We start from the raw sequence: 21,036 nt of genomic DNA, 5'->3' as shown, positions 1-21,036 counted from the left end.
AATTCTTATGGAAAGTAGCCTGGATTCAGTCTACTTAGTCTATTTACAAAAATTTGCAGTTTGACAAAAGCAATGTTTTTGTGTCTGGTATGTTTATACTCAACATTTATACTCTATAACCAAATGGAAACAGTATCCAATTATTTTATTATTAATTATTCTAATTATTTTAAGTTTATTCTAGCACATATTTTTAAAAGCCATAAAGAGGTTATACCATGGCAAAGCTTTGTAGGAATCTTATAAAAAAATAAGGATGCAAAGATGTACAGGTTTGCTGACCAATGTTATTTACAGTAGTAAAAATTAATGTTGACTGCGGAACTCCATTGGAAATGGGCCTGAGAGTTCTCTTAACCACGTGGACATACTATGCAGCTTAAAAACACATCTACACATTTAAGAAATTAAGGACATTTAAGACATCAGTATTAAATACGTGGGAATAAGGCAGATCACAAATTATTATAACTCCTCCCCAATTTTGTTTTGCTTTGCTTTTAAAAACACAGGTACACTTAGGGGGAAAAAAAAAAAATATATATATATATATATACACACACACACATCACTTGGGACTTCCAGGCATTAGAATAACTACTGGCCCTCTGTTGCAAACTATAATACTAGACAAAATATATGAGGCATCTTTTTTCAAGGATGGACAATAGTCATAGGAGTCAAGCAGTAATCTTGCATGGGAATCTTGTGCTTGAACCAAAGCACAAGCAAAGATCTGAGGTTGAGGACTGCTAAAGCAACTGGAACCATTACACAGGGCAGAAAGAAAAAGGAGCTGTGCAGAGGTGGAGCCAAGGTGCAAAGGCACACAATACTAGCAAAGCTTACCAGAAAGCTGCTACTACAGTGTTGAACAGGAACACAGACTCCAGAGATGAAACAGTATTGGGGCACTTTGGCATTCTGGACCAGCTATGGTAGAAAGATCTTATGAGGACTTCAGGCATTAAGCTAAGGCAGAGAGGGCAAAGGCATAATAATCTGACAGAGAGGTTGGCTATGGAAGAATAGATAAAACAAAATGGCCATTATGTTAATAATCACTGAATAATCTGGGAGATGTATATACACAGGTTCCTTATATTGTTCTCTTCACTTCCATACATATTTGAAAATTTCCATAATAGAAAGTTTCTTTTAAAAAGTAGAGAAGCGGGATACCTGGGTGACTCAGTGGTTAAGCATCTGCTTTCGCTCGGGGTGTGGTTCTGGAGTCCCTGGATCAAGTCTCACATCGGGCTCCCTGTATGAGGCCTGCTTCTCCCTCTGCCTATGTGTCTGCCTCTCTCTATCTCTCTCTCTCTCATGAATAAATAAAACCTTAAAAAAAAAAAAAATGTCGAAAAGCTAGGGGCACCTACGTGGCTCAGTTGCTTAAACGTCCAACTCTTGATTTCGACTCAGGTTATGATCTTAGAGTCATGAGACTGAGGCTGAGGCCGCACAGGAACTCTGCGCTCAGTGGGGAGTATGCCTGAGGATTCTCTCCTCTCCCTCTGCCCTCCCCAAACTTGTGAGCGCTAACACCTGCTCTCTCTCACTCACTGTCTCAAATAAATAAATCTTTAAAAAGAATAGCAAGGCTAAAGTTTTCATTAGGAGATGAAACAGATCCAAACACAAAAGACAGAGATACAGGTCAGTGCTATTAGAAGTGAGAGAGAAGTCTCAAAGATCGTATAATGCAGCTTTCTCAACCTTTCTTGTACTTCTACAGTCCTTTGGTGATTGGGAGAAACAAAGGAGTACCATGGAAAATTAAAAAAAAAAAAAAAAGTTTTCAAAATATACAAGGTCAAGCAATTGCAAAATTCTACATCTACACTACCATTCCCCCCAACCTACTTCCCCATGAAAACAGTTCATCTAAACACACATCAATCCTTCCCTCCTAAAATCTGAAAGCAAAATCCCTAAGAAACTCAGTATCAGTTGGCTAACTAAAAGTAGATACTCTATTACTACGAAAAAAAAAAAAAATGAGGCTTAAAATCAAATCCATTAAACACCCTAAAAAGAAAATTGTAGAACCAGATGGCTACACTGGTGAATTCTACCAAACATTTAAGAAAGAAATTACACCAATTCTACAAAGAATCTTACAGAAAAAAAGAAAAGAACATTTCCCAACTAATTTTATGAAGCCAGTATTATTATTCTAACCAAATCAGACAAAAAATTACAAGAAAAAAACTACCAACAGTCCTCATGAACAAACATAAAAATCCTTAATAAAAATATAGTAATCAGAACATACAAAAAAATTCTACAACTGTTCACTAAGAACAATTCCATTTTTTAAAGACTATTAATTTGAGAGAAAGAGAACATGCATGGGGGAGGGGCAAAGGGACAAGAAAACTTCCCACTGAGCAGGGAGCCCAATATGAGGCTGGATCCCAGGGCCCTGAGATCATGGCCCAAGCATAAGTCAGACGCCTAACCAGCTGAGCCACCCAGGCACCCCTATAACAATTCCATCTTAAAATGGGCAAAAGATTTTATCTTCATATCACCAAAGAAGATATATGAATGGTCATTAAGCACATGAAAATATACTCAACACCATTAGATGTTAGGGAAATTAAAAACAATACCACAATCAGATACATCTACATACTCTAATAACTAAAATTTACAAGACCAACGAAAGCGCTGGTAAAGAGCAAACGACACTCACATATATTTCTGTTGAGAATACAAAATGATACAACCACTTTGAAAAACTTTTGGTAATATCTTTTAGAAAGTTAAACATATTTTAAATAATCTCTATGCCCAACATGGGACTTGAACTCACAACCCCAAGATCAAGAGTTGCATGCTCTACCAACTGAGCCAGCCTGGAGCCCAAGTTAAACATATATTTACCATACAATCTATAATCACACTCTTAGGTACTTAAAAGAAATTAAAACATAACAACAAAAGACTTAAAATGAATATTCATAGCAGTTCTACTCATAATGGCCATAAACTGGAAACAACCCAATGTCCATTTACCGGAAAATGCATAAACCGTGTTAAATCTGTACAATGGACTATTACTTGGAAATGAATTACTAAAATACACAATGACACAGATAAATCTAAAAAGATATATACTAAATGAAAGGATATATGAAATTCTAGAAAAAGTAAAACTATAGTAACATAAAGCAGATCATTGGCCACCAAGAGCTGAAGGCAGGGGAAGAGAATTGACTACTGCTACAAACTGTGTGTCCCTCAAATTCGTATGTTGAAGCCCTAATCCTCAATGTGATGGTATTTGGAGGTGAGGCCTGTGAGGGGCTAATATAAGGTCACGGGGGGTAGAGCCCTCATGTATGGAATTAGAAAGGGACCTGAGAGAGATGATCTCTTCCTCCACCCTGTGAAGACAGATGCAGAAGCCATTTGCAAACTAGAAAGAGGACTAAAACCAAAACTGCTGGCACCTTGATCCTTTCCTAGTCTACAAAACTGATAAATAAATGTGTGTGTAAGCCAACCAGTCTATGGTAATTTGTTATAGCAGCCCAAGCTAAGTCAATTATAAAGGGGCACAAGGGAACTTTTTGAGATGATGGAAATGTTCTGTAACATGACTGGTGGTGGTGGTGGTGGTGGTGGTGGTAGCTACAAAACTAGCATTCATGAAAACTCATCAAACTATACTGAAAAATCAGTGATTTTTATATAAATTATTTCAGTAAGGTAGATTTTGGAAAAATCAAATGCAACCTATTCCCCTTAGCACTTTTTTTTAATTCATTCAAGAGTGAGATCACAAGTAGGAGGGGAGGGGCGGGGGGGGGGAGAAGTAGACTTCCAGTTGAGCAGAGAGCCTCAAGCAGGGGCTCGACAGATGCTTAACCAACTGAGCTGTCCAGGTGCCCCCAAACCTTAGTACTTTCATTTATTAAATGAGAGGATAAAGCAATACAACAATTGATTAATCATTTTCCAGAACAAAAACGTCCCCTTCAAGGAGTATTACCCATGAAGGTTATACTCCAATGTGATGAAAAACTAGAGCTGTCAATCAATTCTGACACTGCTCAAATTCAATATAAAATGCTTTCTCTTGACCTGAATTCAGGAACTGGAAAACATAATTTTGAGTGTTTCTAATGGTGACAAATGTACTTCTTTGTGAATGAATTCCTGTGAATCCACTACCACATCATGCCAAAATATTTTGGTTAGAAAATAAAAAGGTATTAGGAAGTTACTAATACTTATTTTCCTAAAGAACTCCAGACAGCTTTTTATATTGAGGAGGGAGGGCTTTTTTTTATTCCTATAAATTCCATAATCTGTTTAAGCATCAACAGATTATGCATATGCTTCCTAGCATACATATGTCAAGACATATGAGGACATTCAAGTTCTAGAATATATGCTTAAAAATTAGCCTCAATACTTAAAATTAAATCTAATATATCACTCACAGGGGCTTTAGAGATTCGGCAGCCAGATTCACTAATTTTACAGATAAGGAAAACACAGGACTAGATTCTATTTGCAGGGAGAACTGGGCTAGGTCTTCTTAGTGTTTTTCCTCCACAGCAGTGCTTCTCAAACTTTTAGCATGCATATGAATCACTTGAGGATCTTGTTAAAATGCATATTCTGATTCAGTAAATCTGGAGTGGAGCCTGAAACTGCACATTTCTAACTCCAAAGTGATACCAACACTATATCACCATATTTTACAGTTGTTTAGTATGTAAACTAATTTTATTTTGTAGTTTCTACTGATGTTAAGGTTTTTACAGGAGGAAAAAAGTTTTCAAGCTAAACTATAATCCTGCATTCTTCCTGAGACACCTAATACTATATAACTAATCACTCCAGCCTAGCCACTGAGGATTCTAGATAAAGTGAAAAAAGGCAGTGAATACAGACACCCCTACTTTAAAAATATAAGTATAGAAAATGTTTTAGTATTTGACATGATATATATAGCCAGATTTGAAAATCATTGGACTGGAGTCATCATCAGCCACCTGGGTGAGCTTTTATAATAGTCCTGGACTTCCCTCCATTCGCCCTCCCCATCCCCCAGACAGATGCAGCCCAGAATAAGAATGCTGACAGATACAAACTTGAACTTCCATCCTATAGTTTTTTTGAAAAAGAGAAGCAGCTGTTAGCCAACCAGGTACTTCAAGAAAAGGTTTTATCTATTTGCTCCCGTAAGATAGTATTATTAAGAACTCACAAGGTTACACTTCTCTCATAGAAAACATGAACCATAATGCAAATTGCAAAATAAAAACTTCAAAGATTCCAGAAGACCTATTAACAACATCAGATACCAGACACTTTCCCAAATTAGCTTTGCCACTTTTGTTAATCATTTTGCTAAAAATGCTCTTAAAGAGTTATCTAATGTAATTCATCTCCTTCCTTCATTACTGTCAAATCAGGAGATACACAAAAGTTGTTTTCTTAGGAGATTCATATATTATTTTCCACTTGAAAACTACTCTGTTTCCATAGTAACCAGCACTGATATCATGGAATTTTTACTATTCCCATTTAAAGAATACTGAGGCATAAAAATGTTTTTATGAATTTACCTTAATAGATTAAGAAAAATGTAAAACAGACTACAAATATATAAGCACAAAGTATTTTTCCCAAAGCTTATCACCAAATATTAAGCAGTTCTTAAAGCATACACTTAAATACAAGTGTAATTTGAGAGAAGAAAAAAATTTTCAACTAAAGTTAATTTAAACTAGATATTTTAAATGAGGATGCAGTTTATGAAGTCAATTTTGTTAGCTAGTTAAGAGATGCTAGAATAATGGCTCAGAAGACAACAACACAGAAATTCAGAAAAATTCTATATAGGTTCAAGTTCTATATAGTTTAAGTCCTTACTAAGGTTTTTCCCGATTGTCTTCTAAAGTTAAGTCTTGTGAAAAATCTCACCCAAGTCACCCAGGAGTCTTGCATCTGCCCTAAGTACTTTTTTTGGAAGGAGGAAGAGGGGAAGATGATATATTTTTGTTCTGTGGTCCCAGTTTTTAAAGAACTAAGAGTACAAAATACTGAAAAATTTAATTTTTAGGAAAGTTATTTATACGCTAGAGGAATTCTTACACATACGCAAAGGAAGAGAAAAACAAGGTTCCTTGTTCACTGAAGTACTATTTGAAACAGCAAAAAAAAAAAAAAAAAAAAAGGCAATCCAAATATTCATGGATAAATAAACCATGAAATAGAAAATCAAAATTAATGAGTAAGATATAAGTGTGTGTACATGGATAAAACTCAAAACCAATGCCAAATGAAAAAAAACAAACCACAAGTACATACTTTGGGCTGCTAACTTAAAATTTTTAAATACAGCACAATACTGTATATCATGCATTTTTAAAATACATATACGGGGGCAACTGGGTGGCTCAGTTAAGCATCCAACTCGATCTCAGCTCAGGTCTTGATCTCAGGGTTTTGAGTTCAAGCCTCACATTAAGGGAGAGTGTTGGGCCTACTTCAAAACAAACAAACATATATTTTATAAGAGTATTAAAAAACCAGGAAATATGAATACCAACTTCAAGATGAGTGTGTATCTGTGGAGGGAGGGAAGAAAAGAAAAAGATGTTGGGAGAACCCTTCAACTTGTACAGTGTTTGCTTCTCTTTAAAAATGATTCAAAACAAAAAAAAAAAATGATTCAAAACAATTAGAGCAAATAGTATGCATTAAATCCAACAATGGGCAACTTGAACATCTATAATATTTTTCTATCATTTTTATAAGTTTGAAATATGTTACAATTGTTTTTAATGAAGCATGTTAAGTTACTTCAGAATTTACATCCACAGAAAAAGGAACTATTTATTGAATGACTATGACTTTAAGACAGGCATTGTGACAGAAATCCTCTCAACAGCCCTGTAACTTAGCAATTATCCCCATTTCAGAGAGAAGAAATGTAGACAAAATTTTTTAATAAGAAATTCTACAAAATTCTACAGCCAAAAAGAAATATATGCATCAAGTTTTCTATCTAGGTTTCTATAGTAAGTCCATCCTGCTTCCTCTATACCAGACTTTTTACGTTATAGGGTAATTCTTATAAAAATCATTGCTCCCCCAGTGGTATAGCCATAGAAAAGAGACTCAAATCAGTCCTTATTTTTGAAAGGATGTTTATCACTTAAAACAGATCCCTGGTACCAGTTCATCTATTCTTATGAGTAAAAAAGACAAGTACAGATTATCTGTAGGCTTAAAGCGTTTGATTTTGTTTGGTTGGGAGAGGTGGACTAATAAACATCTAGTATTTGAGATTTCTAGATCCTTAAAGCTCTGGATTTAAACTGCAGTCTAGACAAAAAAAAAAAAATAGAGTAACGAAAATAATCAAAACTACAGATACACATAAGTTTTCCTTGACAGGAAAAAAAAAAACCCGTAACTTTGCTATTGCATGGTCATACCACCTGCAATTTAATTATACATGGATCTGAGTTATGCTGACAACATTTAATTAGCCAAAACCACACCATAAAACAATGAGTCCCATGTACACTGAAGTTTAAGAACCACCTGGGTGGCTTGTTTGGAATACAGACTCTTGGACCTCGCCTCCAGAGTTGATTCAGCTGATCAGGAGTGGGATCCAGGAATCTACATGTGTAACAAGCACCCCACTAACCACCACCAAGGTCATTCTGATGCAGCGAGGTTCAAGGACTAGAAGTGGGAGCACGGAAGTTTCTATTCCTTCAACAAACATTCACTGAACACCTACAACATGATTCTAAGAATTGCAAAATTCACTAGTGAACAAAATTAAAAAAAAAAAAATCCTGCCCTTAGGAGTTTATTACATCCTAAAGATGAGGAAATAGAAAACAAGTAAACAAATATAGGATTGACTAGTATTAAGTACTTCAAAGAAAAATAGAGCAGATTAAAGGAAATGGAAACAGGGGCTTGCTACTTCATAAAAGAATAATCAGGCAACACTTCTCTAATAAGGAAACATTTGAGCAGAGAATTGAAAGAAGTGGATATCTGGGAAGAGAGGTGAAAACATTATTAACTTTTTCACTCTTCAAAATAATGTATGAAATAATTTTAGGTACACCTTCTACTACAGAAGAGGGAAAAACAGGGCCTATTCTGAGTTAATAACTACATAATTATCTCTTTAATCCCCAAAATCACTTTGTTGGGTAAGCTATGAGTTTCTGTATAAAGGAGGACAATGAGAATCAGATTAAGCAATTTGCAAGGACATATATTTCCTAAGTATTCAAATCTGGACACATACTCAGGTTCTTGTCAAATCCATCATCTTCCAACTATGCCAAATGAGCATGTTTGTTGAATAAACTTGCTGAATTCTTACATGCTCAAGATTTCTAAAAGGCTGAAAAAAGTTACCTTAAACACAATATGTTTAGGAAAAAAAAAAAAAAAGAAGAGGGGTTTCTCATCTTTATAACAAATCTTGACATACGATTATTTTTCCCTCTTTCCAAACATTTCCTTGTCAAAATTTAATCATTTATACAGACAGCAAATCACTTATACCATCCTCCAACATTGGGGAAACAATCTTTTTATCTTCATAAGCTTTCTAGAAGAGCACTTTTAAATTGCAGACTTTTAAGATATGAGATGCAATAAAATTATATTTCAAACTAGTAGTAATTAGAAAGCAAGGCATTATACTAGATACTAGAGAAATATAATTTGCTGATGATAATGGTTCTTACTCTCAAGGAGCCAACAAAAACAAGTAAAAAAGAACAGTATAAAGAAAGTGCTATGTTAGATTATTTAGCTAGTGTTATCAATGAAGACATCCTGGAGAAGGCTGTACCTCTCTGAGCCCTGAAAATCTGATTACGGCTAACCTTAAAAGTTTAGGCTATGAATACTGAGAGCCAAGGAAAGCATTATCCTGAGAGATAAGGAAAATTTTGAGGCAGAGGAGTGACAGGATCAAAGCTGAGCTGCAGAGATAAACCAAAAGTGATGAGTGAATAAGAAGTGTAATGAGAATCTAAAAACAGAGAAATCAGATATTAAGTAACTAGAAGAGCCTGAGTATTAAGATGAGAAGCCCAAAGACAGAAGGTGATAGCAAAAAGGGAAAGCAATGCATGCAAAAGCTAGCCAGTTCAACATCCTTCTCTGAAGTAGGCAACAGATAACACTAAGTTATTCCATATTTTTATAAGGAACATATCCTTTTCTTATAAGCCTTTATAAAACAGCAATGTACTACATTTCCATTCCCAATAGTAATTTTGGTACAGTTACTCTAAGGTTTTCTAACACAGACATCAGGAATCCATCAAAATCAGATTAGATTTCCTTGACTCAGGCAAAACATTAGATCATTCTCTTTTTGGCCCCAAAATTAACTTAGTAGTAAGTTAAAAGATATTAAATCCATTAAAAAGCTATTGAAATTTGGGATAACCAATTAGCAAAGGAGTTGTTAAAATACACACACACACACACACACACACACACACACACACACACACGGTAAATTTAGAATAAGGTTTTTATGACAAATCTCAAATAGGTATCTACCAAGACTCTAGAAACAAGATGCTACATTCCATTTTGCCACAACTCTCTACCTCGGATGACTCATTATAGCAGCACTTTTTTTTTTTTCTTTTTATCTGAGAGAGAAAGTGTATGCAGGGAGAGGGACAGAGAGAGGGACAAGCAAACTCTCCACTGAGCAGAAAGCCTGATGCTGGGCTCGATCCCAGGACCATGTGAGCTGAAGTCAGATGCCTAACCAACTGAGCCACCCAAATACCCCTATAGCAGCACTTAAAAAAAAAAAAAAAAAAGTATACACTCTCCCAAACTCAGCTCAAAATAGGCAAAATTCCTACTAAGAAAACAGCTGTAAAAATAGTGCCAAACAGACAAACATCCTTCCAAGTAGATAGATAAATGTGATTTTTTGAAAAAACAAAAGGGATAAGAAAGTCAGAGGTTCTCACTATACTCTCCTTTTACCCTTTCTCTAGTTTGGCAAGTTTTTTAGAGTACATGTCAGGATTCTTTATGGTAGATAAATGTACATGCTCAAAAACAGGTGTACGGGAACACATCTTCACAGTTTTTAAGAAGTCACATTTGGGGCTATTCAGTTTTTCTAGGAATCATCCAGTTATTTAAATCAATTCTTTGCCCAACTTGACTACAAAAACTGCCCATATTCTCTTTTTATTACACATGCTCTAACACCATTTGATCCTCTAGTTACCTTTACCTAATTGCTTTTACATACTTTTTAAACATCCCTTCTTGAAAAATTCTTAGAAAAGACAAGGGCTTAAACTATTTTGTAAAAAACCTTACCAAATACTGCCTTTTTATCTTCAAAGAAGGGATATATCCTACACTCTGCTTCCTAAGACCCACTCATTCTTCAAGGCCTGATAAAGCCCACCCTCCTCCATGAAGTCTTCCTCAGTAACACCAGCACACGGTAATTCTTACTTCTGAAATTATAAACTTAAGGATAAACTTTACTCACAAATACGCATAAGGTCTATCTGATCTCCCAACTACATGAAAACTTAGACAAGGGATCTGTTCTACACTTTTCTACACAGGTGCTCATTACAAGCAACCAAAGAGCCCTTTCGTAAGGCAGGTGCTCAATATGTCAACAGATAACATCAAGAGAAAAAAAAGCTAGTTGTCTAAAAATGGTCTTCTATCGGCCTGTCCTCCTCTACCTCTTTACTCCCAAAGAAAACTAACTTCTTTACCCTGAAGGGGTGATAACTTTCTTTGTACACTGAATACATGTCAAGTGTTTTTAAGACATTATCTTTTTTAAACTACCAAAGTATGTTTTTTTAGTTAAGAAAGCGAACCTACCACGCTACTGGGCACCAAAGCAGAAGCCCATACTCTGCCATTAAGAGAGTCAGGAATAAACAATGTATCAGGAAGAATTCAAAACAGTTCAAAAAATAAAAATAAAAATAAAAATAAAACCCTTCTGGTAGCATACCTAAAAAATTCAGAAGAGATTAGCACCAAGAAGTTGAAAAGTTGACAATTTATTTAAGAAAAACACTCATATGGAACCATTTAGATGTTTTTTCAAAAACACAATATTCCTCCCCAAATCCCACGAAATTAAAAAGCAAATATGAACACTGAGAGATGGTCCAAGAATATGAAAATGCAATAAAAAGAATTCAAATTCAGTTACCAAAATTTAAGAATTAACTGTAATCGAAGAAATACAAATGCAACAGTAAGATCTTCATTTTTACCTATTATGTGTTAGCATTTGTTTTTAAATAATACCCGCTTGTGAACAAAAGTATTTGCAAACAAGTACAAAAAAACCTAACCCAAATGAACACAGAATAAATCAGAACAAACTTTCTGAATGGATTTGCTGATGTGTCTTCAATCTTGAAGGGTAGAGTAAGTAGTTTGACCCAGAAATCTACTTTTAAAACCTTATCCTAAAAAAAATAAAAAATAAAAAAAAAATAAAATAAAATAAAACCTTATCCTAAAGGTCAAGATTTATCTACAAATATGGTTAGCCATCATTATGCACAAAAAATAACCTCATATCCAGGAGGATTAGTTTAGTACTACTATGCCATTTTAAAAATCATGTCATAGAGATTATTTGATCACACCGGGAAATACAATATGAAATGAAAAAGTAAATTACAAAATCACAAAAGATCCCAATTTAGAAAAAATTAAATTATACATTAAAAAAGGATATACACTAAAAGATGTATACTAAAATGCTAACAGTGCTTACCACTAGGTGGTATGATTTTTACTTTTTTCTTTTTTATGTGTATTTTCCCAAGTGTCTACAAAGATTTACTGCTTTTGAAATTAAAAAAAAAAATTAAAACTTTTACAAGGTTTAAAATTACCCATGTTAGATTAAAAGCCATGATCACAAGATCTGATCAATCACCAGATCAGCTATAATTTAAAGGCAGTAGATATCTTTCTTTTAAAGATTGTATTTATTTATTAATGAGACAGAGAAAGAGAGAAAGAGAGAGACCCAGAGGGAGAAGTAGGATCCCCAGGAGCAGGGAGCCCAATGTAGGGCTTGATCCTAGGACTCCAGGATCAGAACCTGAACTGAAGGCAGACACCCAACCAACTGAGGCACCCACCCATCCCTAAAGGCAGTAAATTTCTATCTTAGTATCTAATTGTAAGACTTTTGGCATTAAAAAAAAAAAAAAAAAAAAGACTTTTGGCATCAACAATCTTGTTCAACCTTTCTGAGAACTTCTAGCCTACACTACAGAATTTGAGAAACCATACCCAAGGCCACTGCCATTCTCCTGCAATAAAAAGCCTCTCAACTCTAAAACCCTCCACAGACCATATTGTCATACCTATTTTAAAATTAAAGTGCTGATGAAAAGAGCGATTTCTGGAAATGTGATTGATAACTATGTTCCAAAAAAACCTAAGAACAAGAGTGAGTTGGTGTCAAAGTGTCCCTACAATTTACCTCAAAAATCAGCTATCCTCATTCTGATAAGAGCAAACGTAATCTAACTTTTAATATCTCATAAGCCCATTCATTCAAATATGGAATGAAAGTTCATTTAGCACGCCCATTTCACCCCCCTTTTTAAAAAAGTTATAGAAGGCCTTAAAAGTTTCTAAAGTGCCTTCACAGATTATCTATTTAATAATCCAAAAAGAAAAAAAAAAAAAAAGACCTGTAAATTTGCTAAGGCAGATATTACCTACCAGGAAGGAAAAAATGCTATTACAAAGCTAGCATTAAAATCCAAGCCTCGGGATGCCTGGGTGACTCAGTGGTTGAGCATCTGCTTTCAGCTCAGAGTGTGAACCTGGGGTCCTGGGATAGTCCCCCATGAGCTCCCCGTGGGGAGCCTGCTTCTCCTTCTGCCTAGGTCTCTGTCTCTCTGTGTCTCTCATGAATAAATAAATAAACTCTTTAAAAAAATAAAAAATAGAATAAAATCCAAGCCTCCGTTCTAAATCCATTCAGGAGATCATAAGAAGTTTATAGAATTCAAAAGTTAAGTCTTTAGTTAAAATATGTCCTAATCACTATCCATGACTCTAAATGATTACATGTAGAGGGGAAAAAAGCTTAAAAAAAAAAAAAAAAAAAAAAAAGCAATTTGTGGACTTCCAAGTCAATCATTCTTTAGGCATTTTTATCCAAAACAGACCCCAGTTAAATTCTGCACATTTACTATCTGAAAAGTAAATGTACTCTCCTTGAAAACTGCCATGACCTTAACTAAGTTACTTCATATTGAATCCTATAATGAAATAATTTCAGAAGACTATTTTGCCATATGACTGATTCTCTAAAGTGCAAGTTTATTAAACTGAAGATAGCAGAGAAGTATAAATATATATTTTATCTGATATAAAAACAAAGTTTTTATCTTAGAAGAGAACAAATGTTTTTCAAGTCACCTATTTTGAAACTTACCTTTTAGTCCAAAATAACTACATTATAGTAATAACTACCATCAACAGAATGTCTGCCACTGGGTTGAGCACTTTTATCACATTTAATACCTGCAATATCCCTAATCATGAACACATTATCAGCATTTTACAGATAAAAAATTCACCTACCACCTTTGCCCAAACTAAACCTTTGTCCAAACTGCAGGAAAAAAAATTAGAAGAGACTGATTGCAAACATATACATGTATATACAATAGAGTAAGTAATCAAATTGGTGCATTCTTACATAAACATTATAGTCTCCTACACATAAACAGCTTTACCATTACAAAACACCTGTACCTATCATCTCATTTGTTTCCCACAACAGCCCTCTTATGGGAGTATTATCACTGCAGTGTGTAAGGGGCTTCAAGGCTGAGTTTAAGTGAAGTTACTCAGCTTCTGATTCCTTATTCTTTCCCATTGCACTACCTTACTTCTCTATACTTAAAAAAACACTGCCTCCACAGAGTATCATGCAATAAAAAAAGGAAATGTACTATAGATCCTTGATAAGCATCTTTCATAAATTACATAGTTCACCAACAAGTTATTAGTTACTGGTTATTTTGACACTAGTCACAGAAATATAATTTGTATGAATAATTTCATTAAGCTGGTACATTACCAAGGAATCCCCTAAATCCTGTCCATAAAAGCAACTATCTACAGCCACCCGTCCCATGGTAGATAGTGAAGGTGGGTACTTAAATACACATTTTACAAAAATCTATCTAAGATTAGCATATATGTTACACCTAAACACACAAAGATACGGTTACCAATAACCTGAAAAAATCATTTGTAAAAGTTATCTTGGCTTTGCACTTCTGAACACTTCCTACTTCTCAATGTCCTTAACAAACAAAATTGTTCTATTTCATGAATTCTACTTCTTTCTACAACATCTACCTTTTCCCTTCCTACTTCAAAATTTCCCACTCCACTTAGTGACTTGATCTATCTTTACTTATCTATTAACTGCTCCAACTACTCATTAGTATGATTTCAGATGTCATTCATTCAACAGTTTTACTGAGACATTTCTAATTATGTATGCAATAATTTTCAATGAAAAAGGGCCCCTACTCTCCTCCAAGTCCACAGCAGTAAGAGTGCCTCTGAGTAGTTTCTGTGACTGTAGACAAGTTAAAATCACTCCCTCTAATGGGATTCCCTCAAAAGATTTTTAAGGCAGAAAAAAAAAAAAAAAAAAAAAGGCAAAACGTTTAAAGCGCTTTATAAAATATCAAGGATTATTCTATTGCCATCATATTTTCAGACTGGTGGGAGGTTTTTGGCAATTCTTTTTCAAAGCAATAGAGAAAGCACTCAACAATTCTTATAGGAGGGATGGTGAGGAACAGTAAAGGATAGGAAGAAACTTATATGAGTAATGAATTCTTTGGGGATCAAGTTCAGTGACTCAATATTCACATCTATTTTCCTTAAGTTAAATAATGCCCAAGAAAGTAACACACTTGAATTTTAAAACTATAAAATAGTAATACAATCAGAATAGCACTACACTAAAAAAAAAAAAGCTATTTTCCTACAGCCACTCCACCCCAGAAAAAACTCCTATAAAGCAGTAAATCACCAGTACAAAAAAAGGTTAACTTCCATTTCCATTTCTTAAATTTCTTTTGTCTCTTAATGTTGAGAGCCCTATTTGAACATAAACAAAATTTTAATATGCTTCTTGTTAAAAGTCTCCCAACTATAAACATATTCCTTGAACTACAGCATGGAATGAGGTGACAGTCTTCCAAGTACTCTTTAACAACAGCTTAATATCAGACAGATGGAAAAAGCACAATTTTGGAAATGGTCTAATAATTTCAAGAAAGTTGCTTTCATCTGTGAATATTTTAAAACTTTGTCCTAAAGTTAAAAAGAGTGGCAAAGTAAAACTGAATCCCAAAATAGGTGTACCCATTAAGGCCAGAATCTCATTTTAACTCACAGTTTATTTTCCCTATAATAAATACCTCTTTACTGTATATAAGACATCTCCTTCTTCCCCAAATAATTTCCAAGATATTTAATCACATGAACAGAACCTGTCATCTGCAAAGTCACTAAAATACAAGAGTACATAAATGTTTACAAAGATCCTACATTCCTAAAGAGAGTATGCATTTCTCTTCCTAAAACTAAACTACTAGAGTGGCACCTGAGTCACCCCTGAACTCAATTCTTCAAGTTTACTTATCCAGAAAGCAGAGGGAGACAAAGAGTTTCTTCTACAGTCAAAACCAGCCGAGTCCCTACTCATTCACAGCCTGTTTGCTCTGACTTTAAACACAAATCTTAAGTTTTATTTGGATTTTTATGTCATACAGTGACTCCAGAGCAAATCAGCAGGTTTTAGTCATTTGATAGGTATGGTTATCAAGTGAAGGGCTACCTCCAAGAGTAGGAAAAACCTGTAAGCAGACAGCATGTTTAATAAATGGTGAGCCCTATTTATCAACTCTTAAGAAGCACATCTCTTCTCGATGGGCCATAAAATAAAAACGATGTTCATAATCATGACTAAGTCACAAAGTCATGCTTCTCCTAATAAGGCAAGTACACAAAACACTCTGAAACTACATCTAAAACGGCTATCTTAAAAATACATACGAATAAGTGCAAGAGCGTATACACACATCACACACACGCCCCTGGGGTCCAAGAGATCTAAGTTAATCAATCTATCAGCATTCCAAAACTAATTACTGGAGAATTCTAACCAGAAGGGCACTAAGGCAAAACCTCTCTTTGGTTGTGTTTTTTCTTTTCTACAGGTAAACAGTTCTGTCAAGTGCTTTTGTTGGCAGGCAAATAATAAAATACGCTTTATTCCCTGTTCTTTTCCCTGTATCAAAACTCGACGGTTTGTCACCACCTCGGACATACGTTCAACACATTCAAAGGTCACTATAAAATGATGAAATCTGTTTCACATAAACTTTCCTGCTGAAGCTGGCCTTCGTGGATAACATCTTATCAAAATGCTTTACATTTCATCTCACGAAACCTTTATCAGGTTGGAGAAAAGCGGAATCTCAAGAACGCCAAGTCCACATTTGGAGTAGTTTATAGACTCAACGCATGCCACGGACGCACTCAACTAACCGTAAGCTTTTTACTGTTTATAAACCTCTGAAAAAAAAAAAAAAAAAAAAAAACTTTGCGCCTTAAGTACTACCAAGATTCTCCATCGGGACTTCATGCGTTCAAGTCACACCGCAGCGAAAAGATCAAAGGCCGAACGTCCTAAAAATAGGGGTGTTATGAGAGGGACCCACGACAGCCCGCGCGCGGCCAAAGCGAACGCGCCTCGGAGGGGGCAGCGGCGCTCCTCGTACACGTACAGGAGCAGCTCACACTCAGCAAAAGCCGGCAGCGACGGGTCAGGTGACTTCACACCACAGGCACCACAGTCTCCCCGGGCCCTACTACGCCGCCCGGGCGACTCGTACTCGGCTCACAACCCTAGTTTGGCAACTCCCCGGACTCGCACCCTCGCCCCGCGCAACCCGCGAGAACAGGCTCCGGGGCCGAGGCGTCCGAGCACGCGGGCCCCGGGGCGCAGCCCTGGCCTGCGGACTGCGGTTCCCTCCTGGAAGGGTGTCTGAGAGCTCCCCGACCTGGCGGCGAGGGGTCGGCGCCCGCCGCGCGCTCCGCGCCCTCCTCCTCCGCGGGGCCCAGAACGCCCCGGCCGTCTCCGCCGTCTCCCAGAGAAAGGCAGAGGGCAGACAGCGCCCGCCGGGAGACACACCGCCCTGCCGCGTCCGCAGCTCTCCAGCACCCAGCCGCGGCGCCACCGACCTCCGAGCGCCCCAGGTCTGCGGCCCCAGCTCAAGGCCGCCCCCTCAGGTCGGGGCGGACGCGGCGGCAGCCACGCGGCGGGCGGGCGGGCGGGCAGGGGGCCGGGCCGGGCGCAGACGCGCGCGCCGCCAGTTCACCCGACAGCTGCGGGAGCCGCGGCCCCAGGGCCGCCCTCTCAGGCCGCGCGCCGCCACAGCTCGGGGCGCGGCGGGGGCTAGGCCCGGCGGCCGTCAGACGCGGCGGCGGGAGGAGCGCTGAACCAGCCACGGACGACGACCCCGCCGCCTGCGGCCGCTGCCCGCGGGTCCGAGCGGCCCGCGCCCTCTTCCCACCGAGGCCCTGCGCCTCCGCCCCGCCGGCGCTTACCTAGGAAGGTCGTGGACGAGACGTGGTTAACCCCGGTACTTGGGTCGCTGGTCCGGCGCCGGCGCCGCAACCCCTGGTGCGGCTGCTGCCTCCGCGCTGCCTCGTCCCCCTCCGCCATCTTGTACCGATTTAAAATTAACTCCCCACTGACGTCAAACGCCGCCGCCGCTTTATCAACCTCCCGGGAGCCGGCGGGGCGCCCGCGGGTCCTAGCGCCGCCAGCAGCCAGCACCTCCTCGTCCTCCCCACGCCCTCTCGCGTCCCGCCCACCGGCGCCCTCGCTCCGCCTCCGCCCTGCCAGCCTCCCCGCCGGCCCGCCGGTCGCTGGGTTTTCCTGGCCTCCCACTTCTGGAAGGGATTGGGCGGCGCCCCGACCGCGATCGCCGGCCTCGCCTCGCCTCGCCCCGCACAGCTCCGAGCTCAGTACCACACCCCCTTAGCGCCGGGCTGGTCTGTGTAAACGCAGAGGGGATCTCCAGAGAACCAGGTCCCTCCTTCCCAGTTCAGTAACCCAATTCTTCTTGCGGCTCTTCTTGATTATCCTTAACTCGTGCTCTGCACGTGAGGTTGCTTTCGCGAACGCCTTCCTTTCTCTGTTTTATCCCCCACCTTCCCCTCCACGGCTATTCTCTTCCTCCCTCACTGTCCCCCCTCCCAAGCTATTGCTCTGCCCTGCTTCTCCTCTTGATCTTTGCTCGCCCAAGTCCCTAATGTTGCTTCCCCTCTGAGACCATCCTATGGTTTATTTGCATTAGTTCCTATCTGCTCATGAGACCCTCCCCCTATCCTCTTGACTGTGCATAACCTTTCCTGCCCCTAGTACCTGCAGGGACAAGCCAGAAAGCACTGTCATCAGAAAATGAATTGTAGGAGGTCTTTTACTATGATGAACCTTCTTGTGAGAATCCAGTGATATCCTGTAGAAAGTTCAGGTCACCTTTTAAAATAAATACCAACTGGGGATCCCTGGGTGGCGCAGCGGTTTGGCGCCTAGGGCCTTTGGCCCTGGGCGCGATCCTGGAGACCCGGGATCAAATCCCACATCAGGCTTCCGGTGCATGGAGCCTGCTTCTCCCTCTCCCTCTGCCTATGTCTCTGCCTCTCTCTGTGACTATCATAAATAAATAAAAATTTAAAGAAAAATATAAAAAAATAAAATAAATACCAACTAAATCAATAAACACAGACAGACAGACAGACCAGCCTCTGGAAGCTTCTGTGAAACACAGTCTCTTTTCTTTTGGATTTTTACCACATCACCAATGCATTCAAAACTATTTTTCTTTGGTCAAGACAGGTGTCCAGGTGTCCAAATTGCTGTCTTGTCCAGGTCTTCTCACAAGTCTAAAAATCACAGCCTTTCATCTTGCATGATCTCTAAAAAAGCATTGGTGTCCTAGGAGCTTGCACAGTGCCATCCTTGCAGGATTTATTCATCTGTTTTCTGTCTTTATAGAAAGGGAGCTGGACCTCCTCCTGGGCTTCCTAACTCCCTGAATCCTGCTTCAGTGCCCCTAAGATCCCAGCCATAAGCCTGGTTTAATGATGGATTTCCTTTCATAATCTCCCCATGCAGCAACTATTTAATGTTGCCCACGATCTGTTTTATGCAAGAAATGGTCTTGGGCATGAGAGAAGATACAAAGATGAGTATTTTTGCAGACAAAGAATAAACTTTAGTTAGAATTAGCAGTTACCTTAGTATTGAGCACCCCCCATCACGGACCCCCAAGGATTCACAGCTCTACTCCTAGTCTATTGGCCTAACTGCTTTCCTTTCCACTATTAGACACTAAGTATATCCTGGACTGGTACTACAGTGCCCTGCACAGGTCCACACAACTCCTGACTTTGAGCGTGGAGAAGTCAAATGCAAATACAGTCAAGAGATTGAGCATTGTCCCACAGTCACCTCAAATCTGCGTGTGTTGAAAAGTCCTTGGGGTGCCTGGGTGGCTCAGCAGTTGAGTGTCTGCCTTCAGCTCAGGGCCTGATCCTGGGGGCCAGGATGGAGTCCAGCACCGGGCTCCTTGCATGAAGCCTGCTTCTCCCTCTCCCTATGTCTCTGCCTCTCTCTCTCTCTCTCTCTCTCTCTCTCTCTCTCTCTCTGTCTCTCATGATTAAATAAATAAAATCTTGAAAAAAAAGTCCTTTCTTCGTTTTCGCCAGTCAGCTATCCCTCTTGTTTCTCATCACAGTGAAACCTCAGTGTTACTTCAGATTTCTCCCTTCTCGCGCTTCCCCTCTCCATCAAGCAAGTCTATGAGTCAGTTCTGACTTCTGAATCTCTGTCCAGCTCACCTCCAATCCATCCACTCAGCCTTCCTCTTGATTCAGCACCATCATTTCCCACTGCACTGAGGTAATGTCACTGTGGGCCCTTCTATGGGTCCTCCACCCAGCCACTGGCTTGAGTTTTCTTAGATGCAGATCTGTTGATGTGATTTCTCTGCTCAGGATAAAGTCCAAACTCTTCAGAATAGTTGACAAGGCCTTTCATGATTTGGACCCTACCTATGTACTGAGCTTCATTTTTCACTATTCTGTCACTTATTCTTAATTTTTTTTAATTTAACAAATGAATTTTGACACTGTCATATGTGCTAAACCACAAATAATCAAATAATGAACAAGACAGTCAAAATTGGTTTACCTAGTTGTTTTGTTTTGTTTTGTTTTGTTTCTTTCTACAGCCCACACAGACCCCTCCAACACAAGAAAGTGAGTTTCAGGGGCTCAAGGATCTAAATTATTCATGGGCACCTGGGTGATTCAGTGGTAGAGCATGTTAATCTTGATCTTGGGGTCTTGAGTTCAAGCCCCATGTTGAGTGTGGAGATTACTTTTTAAAAACTGTGGTTCTGGGATCCCTGGGTGGCGCAGCGGTTTAGCGCCTGCCTTTGGCTCAGGGCACGATCCTGGAGACCCAGGATCGAATCCCACGTCGGGCTCCCAGTGCATGGAGCCTGCTTCTCCCTTTGCCTATGTCTCTGCCTCTCTCTTTCTCTCTGTGTGACTATCATAAATAAAAATTTAAAAAAAATAAAATAAAAATAAAAAAATAAAAATAAAAATAAAAATAAAAATAAAAATAAATAAAAACTGTGGTTCTGGGCAGCCCCGGTGGCCCAGCAGCTGGGTGCTGCCTTTGGCCCCGGGGTGTGATCCTGGAGACCCAGGAGGGAGTCCCGCATCAGGCTCCCTGGATGGAGCCTGCTTCTCCCTCTGCCTGTGTCTCTGCCTCTCGCTCTCTCTCTCGCTCTGTGTCTCTCATGAATAAATAAAATCTTTAAAAATATATTAAAAAAATATATATATATATAT

At 38.8% G+C, this 21,036-nt stretch overlaps 1 protein-coding gene across 4 annotated transcripts in view; it reads right to left on the bottom strand.

The window, feature by feature from the left end:
* ATL2 (atlastin GTPase 2) overlaps positions 1 to 18,535 on the bottom strand; it is a 55,712-nt gene extending 37,177 nt beyond the window's left edge. Inside the window, exon 1 of one of the 4 annotated variants that reach the window (XM_041754873.1) lies at positions 17,713 to 18,535. In XM_041754873.1, coding sequence (XP_041610807.1) covers positions 17,713 to 17,830 — 118 coding nt within the window. In that variant the 5' untranslated portion in view covers positions 17,831 to 18,535. Of the gene's footprint in view, positions 1 to 17,165; positions 17,301 to 17,712 lie in introns of those variants that run through there. The other 3 variants (XM_041754870.1, XM_041754871.1, XM_041754872.1) reach the window with 3 other exon arrangements.
* Between the last annotated feature and the right edge of the window lie 2,501 nt (positions 18,536 to 21,036).

This window comes from Vulpes lagopus, chromosome 5 (genome assembly GCF_018345385.1).
Source record: "Vulpes lagopus strain Blue_001 chromosome 5, ASM1834538v1, whole genome shotgun sequence".
In the NCBI taxonomy this organism is placed as follows: domain Eukaryota; kingdom Metazoa; phylum Chordata; class Mammalia; order Carnivora; family Canidae; genus Vulpes; species Vulpes lagopus.
Note: the sequence above shows the minus strand (reverse complement) of the source record. Positions and strands in the feature narration are given on the sequence as shown.